The 13,315-nt window shown below is 30.3% G+C and overlaps 1 protein-coding gene across 3 annotated transcripts in view; it reads left to right on the top strand.

Annotated features, from left to right (window-relative positions):
* Positions 1 to 12,908, top strand: part of LOC143206852 (extracellular serine/threonine protein CG31145) — a 558,035-nt gene extending 545,127 nt beyond the window's left edge. For all 3 annotated transcript variants that reach the window (XM_076419660.1, XM_076419661.1, XM_076419662.1), the window contains one exon: positions 11,534 to 12,908. In XM_076419660.1, coding sequence (XP_076275775.1) covers positions 11,534 to 11,732 — 199 coding nt within the window. In that variant the 3' untranslated portion in view covers positions 11,733 to 12,908. The remainder of the gene's footprint in view (positions 1 to 11,533) is intronic.
* Positions 12,909 to 13,315: the final 407 nt, after the last annotated feature.

Here is a 13,315-nt window from a genome sequence, read left to right as displayed (position 1 = left end):
TGAAACTATATATAAAGAGAAAAATAAACATTGAAAAATTTATGAAATAATACATTTGGTTTTTAGAAATTATTGAATAAAATGAAATAATAAAACTATAATTACTATATGTCCAGCCTTTGTATTTTTCTAAAAACACTATAATTGCTATATACATAAACATCATATACAAATAATACAAATACAAATATACTAATAAATACCATATACAAACCAAAATATTTTAAATCAAATCCAGCTACTATCCTTGATACACAAACTCCATTAATGAATTGACTACCTCGAACTTTTAGTTAACAAATTGTATATTTACTAGCCTAAAACAAATGGATAATCATACTTTTTAGCTGAAAGGAATATCCGATCAATACATAATGATTTTTACAAAACAACAATTTATTTACCTATACTCTTATATAATAATGCGTTCTCATTTCGTTATTTGCTATTAGATCATTAGAGCATCATTGATAGTTTTATATTTCGCTTATTTGATACAGGTCTACTTTTGTTAGGAAATTAATTTATTTCATAGTACCACTCTCCATTGTTCTTGCTTCCTAGCAAAATCCTGTAACGTATTCATCTCTCAATATCTCATTCTTCGATTTCATTCAACAAATTCTATATTTGTTATTATTAATCATTACTAAAATATATCATGATTAAAATAAATGTCTAATTATTACTAGTTACTACAATTTTTGCTACCATTCTTAATGGACAAACCTCATTAATGAATTGACTACTTCCAACACAACAAAAATCATTTTCTTCTCTCTTCTTGTTATCATTAAATTTTTGCATACGTTGATACTTATTCAATGTCGTCGTCACTATAAATAAAATTGATGCTGTTTGGATTTTATAATATTTAAAAATTTAACCTTACATTCTGCACTTACTCTTGTTTTTCCATATTTTAAAACCAATGTATGTTAAACCACCAAGAATAACACAATAATTTAATTATTATTTCTATATAATTATGAATGTAACACAAAATCTACATATTCTAGATTTTTTTGTTGTTTTCTCTCGATCGACTGTATGAATCTGTATGGAGCTTGAAAATGATGTACCGCATTTAGATGTATTTATAAAAGGAAGACAATATAGTTTATTCTTTTCTATACAAAATAGTGATCCGGATATATTTGTTAATTAATATATCCTAAATTTAAGACTCACTTAATCAGCAGTTGTTACATGGAAAACATAAAAAAGCACAGCACACTGTTTTAGAAGGCGTAAAGTTGTATGAGACACATGTTAACTCAAAGCATTGATTTGGAACACCAAAACACAAAATAACAAATCGTTGAGCACCGTTCGGAAAACTTTTAGCGAATTAAAAATATTCCTTACATCAGCCTTCCATCCTTACAACACAGTGTATGTGCATTATTGACGACAAGTATTGTATCGTAGAAAATCATCCACTAGATGAGAATTATTCTTGATGAAAAGTGTAATATATTATTAAATAAAGTCGCAAACAAAAAACACTATTTAAAACTGAATATTTAATAAGTAATGTATTGACTCGAATTATTTGTAGTTAAAACAAATGTTATTTATACAAATGTTATTTATACAAATGTTATTTATATAAACAAATGTTATTTATACTTATTCAAGATAAAATTTAATATAGAAAGCATATGACACATATCACAACCAGTTATTGACAATTTCATAATATTTTCTTAATTCTTGAAGTCCAGGTCTAAGATTTTAGACCAAAACTTAACCTTTCATGAATGTATTGATTTACTCCATATCAGCTTACAACACGGTACTTTTTTCACACATAACTATACCAATTCAAAAAATATTTGTCTCTGCAATCGCCGTGAAAGATCTCTATTATCGAGTAGCTGTAGTATTTCGACGTTTTTGTATTTGCGCAGTCTCAGTATTTTTTTTTGCAAACCATTTAATTTCTTTGCTAATGCTTTGTAGCATTTAATTTTATTAACTATATATACACTAATATATTTAGAGCTGTCTCAATGTTGCTACTTGTAACTTGTAAGGCAATAATATCATTAAGTGTACCATTGTTACTTCTCGTTTAGGGATATCACTGGTGTAATGTAAATACAACATTGACCCAAGAATACTACCTTATGATACACCCACATACATGGATTTATATCATTATAATTTATCTTACTCTGAAGTGATGATCAAAAATGTAGGAGCCGGCTTGGTGGCGCAATGGTTAAGGCGATAGAACGATCCTCCTACTGTTTCGAATATTTCGCGGGTTCGAATGCTGCTGGGGCACGGTCGTAAATTTATGTTTGTGATTGTTTAAAATTTGTGATTGTCCTAGGCAAGAGTGTAAAATCCGACAAGGAAAATGATCCCAGTTACGCCAGTAACCAGGCTGGGTAAGACCGGATGTCCTCTGGGATGATTTCTAAAGTTGGTCACTCGCCTGTCGGTAGGCTTAATGCTGAGGACCGTGGTTCGGAGGCCACGTTAAACTGTAGGTCCAGTCCAGATAAACCTCTAGTTGGTAAAAGGAGACTTTAAAATATATTTCAAAAAAAGAAATGTAGGAGTTATAAACAACAATATTAGGTCATGATAGTATCTATAAATATCTAAAAAGTTAACGACAAAGTTAAATCATTTTAAACACATCATAAATAATTTACTACTTAATATTGCTGATTACAAGTATGTAAATTGATACAGTAACGATCTTCGACATTAAAAAACATGTCTTTGGTGATATATTGAAATAAATCAATTGAAACGATATTGAGCTGTTAAACTCAAGCGGAAATCTAAAAACGCAACTCCTGTCTCAATCCCAAATATTATATTGTTACTCTCTCTTTTGTTTCCCGTGAAAATCGGAAAATTATTAAGGCTTCGAATGTTGGCTGGAGTGTCACTCAGTTCTGCTCGAATTCACGATATAGAGCATTGCCCATTTATTTTTATTCGATCCTGAATAATTCCAGTAGCGTTTAAATATCAATGAGAAAATGTCAGAGAAAAAGCTTTCAGTTAATTCTTCTTTCAAATATAAACAGGGTAAAAAAATATTTTTTCAGATCCTTTTTGCGTTAAAAGTTTTTTTTATCGCAAGTTTGTATTGCATTAAAAACCAGTTATTCAAAATAGCTTAAACTCGACATTGTTGAGAATACATTAGCACGAACTTAATATATATCATAAATGCCTTAGAAAAATGCAGAACTTCATATATAGTATATATATGTATATATACATGTATATATGTATATATATATATATATATATATGGCAATCATTGTCATGTTACAAAATTACTTTGTCGCATTTGTTTTCTATAACAATTTGTCTTTCAACTATGAACATCTTTTTGAACACCACCCGATGACTTCTAACATTTTCATAGATAAATACGGACAGGTATAATTTTCTTAAAATGGTATTTTGTTAGTTCAAAACTATACATTATAGAAAATAAGCTATAGTGAATTTAATTCAAAGTCCTTTGTCTAAGAAATATCGGTAACTATACATGTTAACCTCTTGAAGTCTTTTAGTGACTGGACGTTCTGTTTTAATGTAGGGTCCCAGCTACAGTCCTGGACATTAATCCCACCAATCTTGCTAAATTTCTTCTTTGCTTTAACAATCTTGCCTTTGAATAGTGATTCTGAGAAACAATGACATCCGTATAACGAAATTTGAATCCTCAATTATCGCAATAATAGAATGAGCTTCATAATAATAATGCAATTCCCATAGACTAAAAAACACAGAAGGCAATTATATATCCCATTTATAAAGTTATAACCAAAACTTTATTATTTTAAACTGAAAGATGCTGAAATGTTTGTTCTTTAAAAACACACTTCATTCAATTATAATTTCCCTTTCTGCAAGAGCATTTAATATGATTTAATAAAATATATGAATGGTGATGTTTAGTGTTTAATATATATGGATGCAAATTTGCCCTCTGAAATTTTAGTAACTTTTTTCATTCAGCAAAACAAATTACACTTGATTAATATTAATAATTACAACATAACACCAATTAGAATTATTTAATTTTCTTCTTCGTACAATGTCCTGCTGATGATACTCCAGACAATTAATGTACTAAAAAATACAGACATTTGCTGACATATAATGTAAGGTCTATTCAATGTATAAATATATAAAATAATTTTTGCTTACAATATTACCTGGTTCCTACTTGCCTGAAGAAACCACGATTATCTTCTGTTTCAGTGAAGACACATATGTTATAATTTCCAATTTTCAAACTTTTCAATTGAATTTTCCTTTGAAAAAAATATTGGCACTTATTTTTATTTACTTTTAGAGATTTTAATTTAGCTTTGAGAAAATCTCTGAGATTCAATCTCTGTATTTCAATTCAAAGTACATTAGACATAAACAAACTTAAATTTAGATTACTATTAGGACTTGCATCTTGATTAAGTAATGCTTTTTTAGATCTGCAATCATCTAGTTTGAAATGCAAAGAATATGTAAGAAATCACAAGATGTTATCTTAGGTTTATCAATTTTTACTGTAAAAACTATTTATAGACTGGAGCAGGTTGCTTTGGAAAGGAATGCACTCTAATTGAACCTTCACATTTTGTAATACAACACTTTTATTTGTTTTTATATAACAAAACATTTTTTACCGTAAATGCTATTAAAATACAGTTATAAAAACAATATTAGTTAAAATTTTCTATAAAATTCAAACCAACTCTTAAGAACAATAAAATAAGAATGTCAGTTATCCTTACTTTTATACCTCTGTCTGTCTGGTAGAACTAAAACACCCGTAGAATATTGTAGGCAATATCAGTAACTTAAAAATTCGTGAAAAAATAGTATGTGTACCAGCACTAGGTTATTATGTGTTAGTTAACGCCATATTTTAGTAAATTTATAAAATATTATTATTCAACGATGTTAAAATGTAACACAACATATGTAATTATATGACTCTGCTGCCTTTGCAAACTTTAATAAACCAATTTACTAATCTTTTGACCATCTAAATGTAAGTGTATTATGCAATCATTAAAAATATTATTTAGCTGATGGGTGCATATAAATTATAATGACTTTCTCCATTTTCTTATTGGGTAGCTCACTATTAATCTATATTCAACTGTTAGAGTCTCTATATGAGGTAAAAAAACAATATCACTGTCCAAGATGCCACTGACTATGACTATTTCTAATATGCTAGGACTCTGATGACTCTATTTATGACACGCATACCTAGTATAGTCAATTTCTGTATAAGGTATAAGGAGTAACCTCTGCATATATATGTTTGTGACTTGATATTAAATGCGACGTCGCAGTCGTACTCAGTCGATAGCAGTAGGTTTAAATCCCGCTAGAGGTATTCACATTTGTAAATACCAATGTAACAATTAACAGTATAAACCCAACAACAAGGAACAGTTATCTCAGTCAGGCTAGCAACAAAGCTGGGTAAAAACGCTTACCTTTTTGGATGATCTTTCACTAATGGCGGTGAGTCAGTCTTGATAAACCCTAATTAATAAAAATTAATCTAAATTTAAATAAAGATATATTAAATAATAAGGAAAATTGGCACACTTCTAGGTAATCTATAAAAGCAATGAGTAAATTAATATTCTTCAGCAATTTGTAATTTAAATTTCTTAAATGAATACCAAATTAACATACTTTACTCACATTGTTTAATATTAGATATTAGTACAATAATTGTAACTATTCCGATCAATATGTTACGAATCAAAATGAAATTATGTGTTTATTTGGGCCTTTTTAAAATGGAACCAATCATTTCAAACTTTTTATTCGGGAAGTTGTAGAAGGAAATAGAGTGAATCGTGTTCTACTCGCGATAACTGAAAAAAAAACAATCAAAAAGGAACTACCAACATAGTCGAGGATCAACGCAGGCGATTACTTTTTATTTTTTATTCACAAACGAACGTGATACGTCCAGCTATTACTTTCACCACCTGATAATATATACATTTTAATTCAGGTTATTATGCCGAAAAATAGCAATCTCGTCATTCATGACTTTGTTTTTAAATCCTCCCTCTCCTCAAAATATTAACTTATAGCTTTACTAGCGGAACCAACAGATGTTTTTCTGCCCGAACATTCGGATAACATTTAAATAGAACTAAAATAAATATTATATGGTGATTGCGGCAGGTTGTAAATCTAAATCTACAGTTATCACAACTTGACCTATCAATTATGTATGAGTATATAGTCTACCCAAAGTAGCAGTGAACTATCATCAACTATGAGTTTTAATTTATTTTGTCTTTGACATATAACAAAATTCTGAGAATTAATTCTTAAAAATGCTAAGTAAAATAATGAAACAAAAATATTATCAAATATAATTTATTTTAACATTATGGTACATCTAATGCATATATTATCGAATAATAAACTACAGTTAATTATACAGCCACAATAGTTTATACAGTTATAAGTTCATACGTTTTTTAGGTTAGAGTTATTTTATATTTACATTGAACTCTTTTCCACTCCACCCATGCGGTAGAGTTCCAGGCGTATATCCTAGTAATGTATTTTACTTACATTAGAGAGTAATTTATCTTTTTACGCTGAGTGCTTGTTTCTTTCGATGGTGTCTTTCCCTGTCAAGTCATTTTAATATCACTGTATTTTTTGTTTCTACTGGTACTACCTGTGTACACCCTTCTTAATAAAATTAATCAGTGAATTATTTCTAATGCATTTACCATATATTCAAGGCAGTTAGTATTTAACCGCCCTTCATACATTCTAACCTTACTCTACCCTCACCTTATACATTCTGCTCATGTATAATTCTGAACAATCACAAACATATCTATGCACACAAATATTTCACACCCTTGAATAAAATTTTCTACAGTTCTCTTCTAAGTAATATATTTATTGCTTTAGTTGTTTCCACTCTCATCACTTTGTCAGCATTGCATCATTATCACATATCTCGAGAGTTTCATTTAGCCATTGTCACTTTCTGAGTTACTGTTCAAGCAAATCACTAAGCTGTTAATTTCCAATCTATTTAAAATATTTTCACGATTCTACCATTTGTCAATTTCTTCCTCTGTGTGTCTGACTGAGTGCATACAAACCGAAGGTTTTGTTGTAGACTATGCTTCTTTCCACATATCCCAACAGTTCTTGCTTAGGTATCCTTTTCCACCAGCATGTCTGTTGTAATAATTCTTTGCCACACCCTAAATCAACTCGATTAATAGTGTGTGACCATATTGTTCAGCCATCGGATCTACTGTGTATTTTTTTTCAGGCTTACTTCTAAAAAAATAAACATGTCATTTATATTTGCCGAACAAAAATTTCAAATAGTTTTTAACATAATTTCTTCAAAACTTAATCCATGTTTTGAAAGTCTTTGTTGATGCACTTGTTGAGATTTTTTCCGCCAGTGTGCTACGATATTGTCCATTGTCCATAAAAATAACTGATGGTTTCTCCACGTTCTTTAACAATTGATTTTCAAACCACAGCAAAAATATGTTATGCTTAATTTTTCCATGGTAGTCGCCCGTGAAAACACTAAATCTGCTCCAGGTATAAAACCATTCACGTACCCAGAATGAATAACAATATATCTGTAATAAATGAATGAAAACTATTATGACCAACAGAACCTAATAAAATATTATTCCAATCTACCTTTTTCAGTCAAATTTTGCTCTCTTTACACTCTTTCTGTTAGGGTCTTGCCAAGAGGGGCCCCATGTACCATTTTGAAATATTCAAGTATCGTCAAGATACACAAATTCAAATAATAAATCTACCTTTATTTCATTGTAACAGGCCAATTAGAAAGTCCCCGGCCTGCCACAGTAAAACACATTTTGTTGGCAAAATTAGTTCTTTTTATTCAACATAATTCCCTTCAAGGATGATACAGTTATTATAGCGATCCTCCAACATTTCGATGCCATTTTTGTAGTACGATTTGTCCCTTGCTTCACAATAGGCCTCAGTTTCGGCGATCACCTCGTTCATTCTTTTAAGATCTTAGAAAGGAAATAGTCAGATCTAGAGAATACGGTGTATGAGGAAGCGTGGCAATTCATGGATTTTCGCCATCGCTTTCACTGACTTGTGGCACGGTGAATTGTCTTGGTGTTGATAGTCCTTCCTTTTTCAAGGTAGTCAATGAAAATAATTCCAAGCGTATCCCAAAATACAGACGCCATAACCTTGCCAGCGAACTGTTGCGTTTTCCCACGCTTTGGAGCGGGTTCGTCTTATGCAGTCCACATGACTGTCGATTGGACTTCGGAGTGAAATGATGGAGCCATGTTTCATTCATTGTCACATATCGATGCAAAAACTCGGATTTAGTACTTGATCATTTTCAAACACTGCTCCGAATCATCAACTCGTCGTTGTTTTGGTCAAAAGTGAGCTCGCGCGGCACCCACTTTGCACGGAGCTTTCTCATACCCAAATATTCGTGAATGATATGATGTACACGTTCTGTTGATATCTTTAGAGTGTCTGCTATTTCATTAATTTCAATTTACGGTCATTCAAAATCACTTTGTGGATTTTTTAAATGTTTTCGTCGGTAACAACCTATTTTGGGCGTCCACTGCGTTCACCGTCTTCGATGCTCACTTCACCACCTCTAAATTTAGCATACCAATCTTTGATGGTTGATTTTCTTAAGACAGTGTCTGGAAACTCGGTATCAAACCAGGTTTTTGCTTCTACTGTATTTTTTCCCTTCAAAAAGCAATATTTTATCAACACGCGAAATTCCTTTTTGTCTGCGATAAAGTTAAATGGATAACTTTATCGCAGACACCTACCGGGTCTAATTGTGACTATAAACCTTTTTTTTTCTTCATCTCCTTATCAACCCAATCATTTAAAGCATCACATGTCATCCAAGCCCTAGTTTTTGACGTGTACTCTGTTAACAAATTATTGACGGTGTTTTGTATTTTCCAAAGATGAGCAGCTAAGCTTGTATGTACCGGTATTGTTTGTTGATCAGATTTTGTTCGGTAAACATTTATAGAAAAGTCCTGCTTCATCAACGCTAAAGATATTTTCGGTGTCATATCCCTCGGTCTGCTTTGTATATTTGTCTCTCCACTCATTACATACTTATTCATTTACTTTTGCACTTGCCGCATATTTTTAAAAAAATAATCTCTTTTCTTATTATTTAAATTATGACGCCACCCCTTGCTACCACGGAATCTTATATGTCCTACTTTTATTGTGAATTGTTGAACCTTTTCTTGATGAATAAGACCTTCAATTGTCATATTTTTGCCACGACACTGTTTTAATCATTTCGAAACATATTCCTCTATATCGAAACGCAACTACATTCTTCGGAATTTATTTTTTAAACCTCAAGCTATAGCGATTCCTGTTTTCCCTTGTAACATTCTCGTCTACATATTTAATGTTTCTTTTTGTTTTCTGTGACAGTTATGGGAATACCTATTTCGTTTCTCAGTCATTGCAGTTTTACAATAATTACGCACATCATTGTTTACATTAATTAGCGTCAAACCGCAATGACTTTCTTATGAAGAATTTAGCGTGTCTGAACCTGTCAAGACATAAATTATCATGGAATTAATAAATTATAAATATAAAATATATAAATAAATTATATAAAATATATTGAAAAAGTTCTTTAAATAGAGATCAATAAATACTTTCTATCTATATTCTGATTTATTCAAATAATTAAAAATTTATTATAAAGAAGTATTTGATTTTGATTTCGGAAGATTTGTTAAATACAGGAATTCGAAAACTCTTTGAGGGCATAAGCTGGGTTTTCACCGGGCATTTTCACAATATCATTGAAATCACCACTTTTAAATCATTGAAACCAAAACCGACCATTAGGATATAAGGGAGTATGGATTTTAGTAACAGATTTCTTCAAATCGAACAATAAAAGTAATGAATGTCAAAAATGCAATTTTGAATTTTCTATAATTAGCGCCTGTATAGACAGAGAAAGATTCAATAACACCAAACGGAAATCTGTTATTTTATGTAATGTCAAAGCCATCGAAATTAACAGTTTTGCTTAGCTTGTTTAACATATTTTACGTTAATACTTATTTAATACATATTTTCGCCAATAGATATGGCTGATCAAAATGCATGTTCATCTGAACACTCAGTAACTCGGTAAGATTCCGTGGAAGGAATTTGTACGGGAACAAAAAACAGGAATTAATTTAAATTTCTTTATTTATGTGATAAAGTTACATGTAGTCGACGGGAGGATGGGCAGGATATTATGTTAGGTCAAGATTATACGGAAGTGTTATGGAAATGAAATAGTACAAAGGAAAAAGGGAGAGAGTGAGAGAAGGGGTTGTATACTATTGGTTGTCTACTACTTTATGCTATTGCTGGTCTTTATACTATAATAATATCGATCGTGTCGAAAAAAAAATATCGATAGTTTTTTGTAATATATATTGATATTTTTAATAAACCCTTACAATTAAGTACAAAAATATACTAATTATTCAAAATCAAGTACCGAAATAACCAAACCTTTTTAAAAGGTTTATTTAAAATATTTAAATGGTTTTTTTATAATGTTTAAGAAATGTATTTGATTTTTTTAAACGATTATCGATATATCGATCATAGAATATCGGGCAAAAATATCGATACAACCAAATATAATCCAGCGTGAATATATTTCTGCTGGCCTAAAAAGTTATAGCGGTGGCTACATATACAAGCACCTAATATTACATTGTCACCCGATTTTACCATAAGACGGAGAAATATATTAGTGATGTTTTATCACAAAAATTGTCATCCCTATCATACAGTCGTAAGTCATATAGTAAATTGCTACATGTTAAATTAATCATAATCAATAAAAATTTGTATTAACTAAGCATACGTCAAAATTGTGCAAATCAAAACAAAAATCGAACAGCCGGCTTGGTGGCGCAGTGGTAAAGGCGACAGGACGGTCCTCCTATTGTTCGAATAGCCGTGGGTTCGAATCCTGCTGGGGCATGGTCGTAAATTTATGTTTGTGGTTGTTTAAAATTTGTGAATATTGTAGGCAAGAGTGTAAAATCCGACAAGGAAAATGATCCCAGTCACGCCAGTAATCAGTCTGGATAAGACCGGATGTCTTCTGGGATGATTTCTAAAGTTGGTAACTCGCCAGTCGGTAGGCTTTAATGCTGAGGACCGTGGTTCGGAGCCCACGTTAAACTGTAGGTCCGGTCCAGATAAACCCATAGTTGATTGGTAAAAGGAGACCTTAAAATAAAAAAAATCGAACAAAATCTCGTCAATCGTACAATCAATAATAAATCGTCTATATTACACCTCATTAAAATCAATTTATGGTATTTCCACCAACCATTTAGTTTTATAATAAATCTATTTACACTTTTTACTCAAATTCACATAGAAAATCAACGCAAATTTTAAACTATACTTTTTAATACATTTTCGTTTTCAGATTCCATAATGGTCCAACAAAACTAAGCGCTGCACTGAAAGATAGCATGAACTCAGACCCCATTACTCCCATCCTTTGGGAACCCCATCTGGTGGCATTAGATCGACGAGTTGAAATTATCCTCAAAGGCATACGAGATTGCCTTCAGAAAGGTGAAGATCCTCTGTCAGAGAGTAATAAAGTCGACGATATTCAATAGCAGTCTAACCAACATGAACAGGATTGACAATATTTGAATACCGTTTAAGTAACAACAATATTATGTTGTTACTTAAGATTAAGATGTTAAAGAAACAAAGAGTATTCAATATAATTGTTTATTGTTGCTGTTCATGTTTATTTAAAAAAAATCAATTATATTGGATACGTAATGCTATCAATTTAAAAATATGTAACGTCTACGAACGTATATAGATGATGTTTGTTGTATATATGCAAAAGTGTAATAATCTAACAGGCTATGTATATAATAGGAATTATTAAACCAAACTAATATTTCTTTCTAACTTATTAATTATTTTTAATGCAGCATTTGCCACACTATATATAACTGTTATATCATTATGTTAACGAAGATGACTGTACATGTATATAGAATAATTAACATATGCACTAGAATTAAGAAACGGCCAGTAAGAAGATGAAACCAAACTGTACATTAATTTAACAAAACCACAGCGTTTAACGTGTAAAAACTACTTAATATACCAGAAATAACTTGTAATCATATTCACCACATATTTATTTAATTTAGAACCATATGTTTTTTAAAAATGTATTGCTCAAAATACTATTAATAATCGAAACGTCTTTGTTAAATATTTTTGGTATATTTCAAATGAATATCAAAGATATAATAAACAGGGTGCCGGATAAACAAGAATTTAGATTAATTTAAATAAAGATTATCTTATTTTATATCTTATTAGGGAATTAAAATAGTTAGGAATGATACATATATAAATAATAAACAAGCCAAAACAAGTTATAAAAAAAAGAACAATAAAGTAACAAAATATAACGTAATTAAATTATGTGTGAATATAAATATATACATACAACCTAATAGATAATTTTAAGGATATAAATACGAATACACTTTTGTGTAAATATCTTACTGCAAATTCTTCTTTGTATAAATATTATATCATCATTGACCAAAGAACTTATAATAATTTTAATTATTTTATCTTGTAGCTAGTTTTCTCCTAAGGTGGTGATACTGAAAATATATTGTGATGTGTTTTGGGTTTTAGTCTTTGTTTTAAAAATATCGACATAATTAGTAAGAACGAAGAAGTTGTGTTATATACTAGATACCAAATCATTCTCGTTTTGTTGTTACCAAATATTTTAATATAATTTATATTTCAAACATGTTATTTTCTTTTCAAATCCTTATAGAATTCCACAATTTACGTTTAATATTCTTTTATAATACTGAAAACATTTCCTGAAATGGTCTTTTCCTGATATGATGGTGTGATTATGTGAAATAGTTTTGAGATTAGTTTTTTAAATATTAACCAGATGCCTGGCAGAGCTAAATCAGGCCAATCTGACGGTTGTGCCATGATATGAGTTGAATTTTGTTAAAAAAGTCGGAAAAGACCAATGAAACAAATTATTGTGGCGAAAACCAAAAGTAATCGGCCTATAATTCTGCTTCTTAAAAGAAATTACTACAAAAACTACATAAAATATTCAAATAATATTTTTAAGTTCTTACGCAAATTTGGCGATCGAAGAGATTGTCGTCAACATAGAAAGAAACAGTAATCG

The sequence above is a fragment of the Rhynchophorus ferrugineus genome, unplaced genomic scaffold (assembly GCF_030347505.1).
Source record: "Rhynchophorus ferrugineus isolate W39M unplaced genomic scaffold, kcgeb_rfMv2 rfM1, whole genome shotgun sequence".
NCBI classification, from domain to species: Eukaryota; Metazoa; Arthropoda; class Insecta; order Coleoptera; family Curculionidae; genus Rhynchophorus; species Rhynchophorus ferrugineus.
Note: the sequence above shows the minus strand (reverse complement) of the source record. Positions and strands in the feature narration are given on the sequence as shown.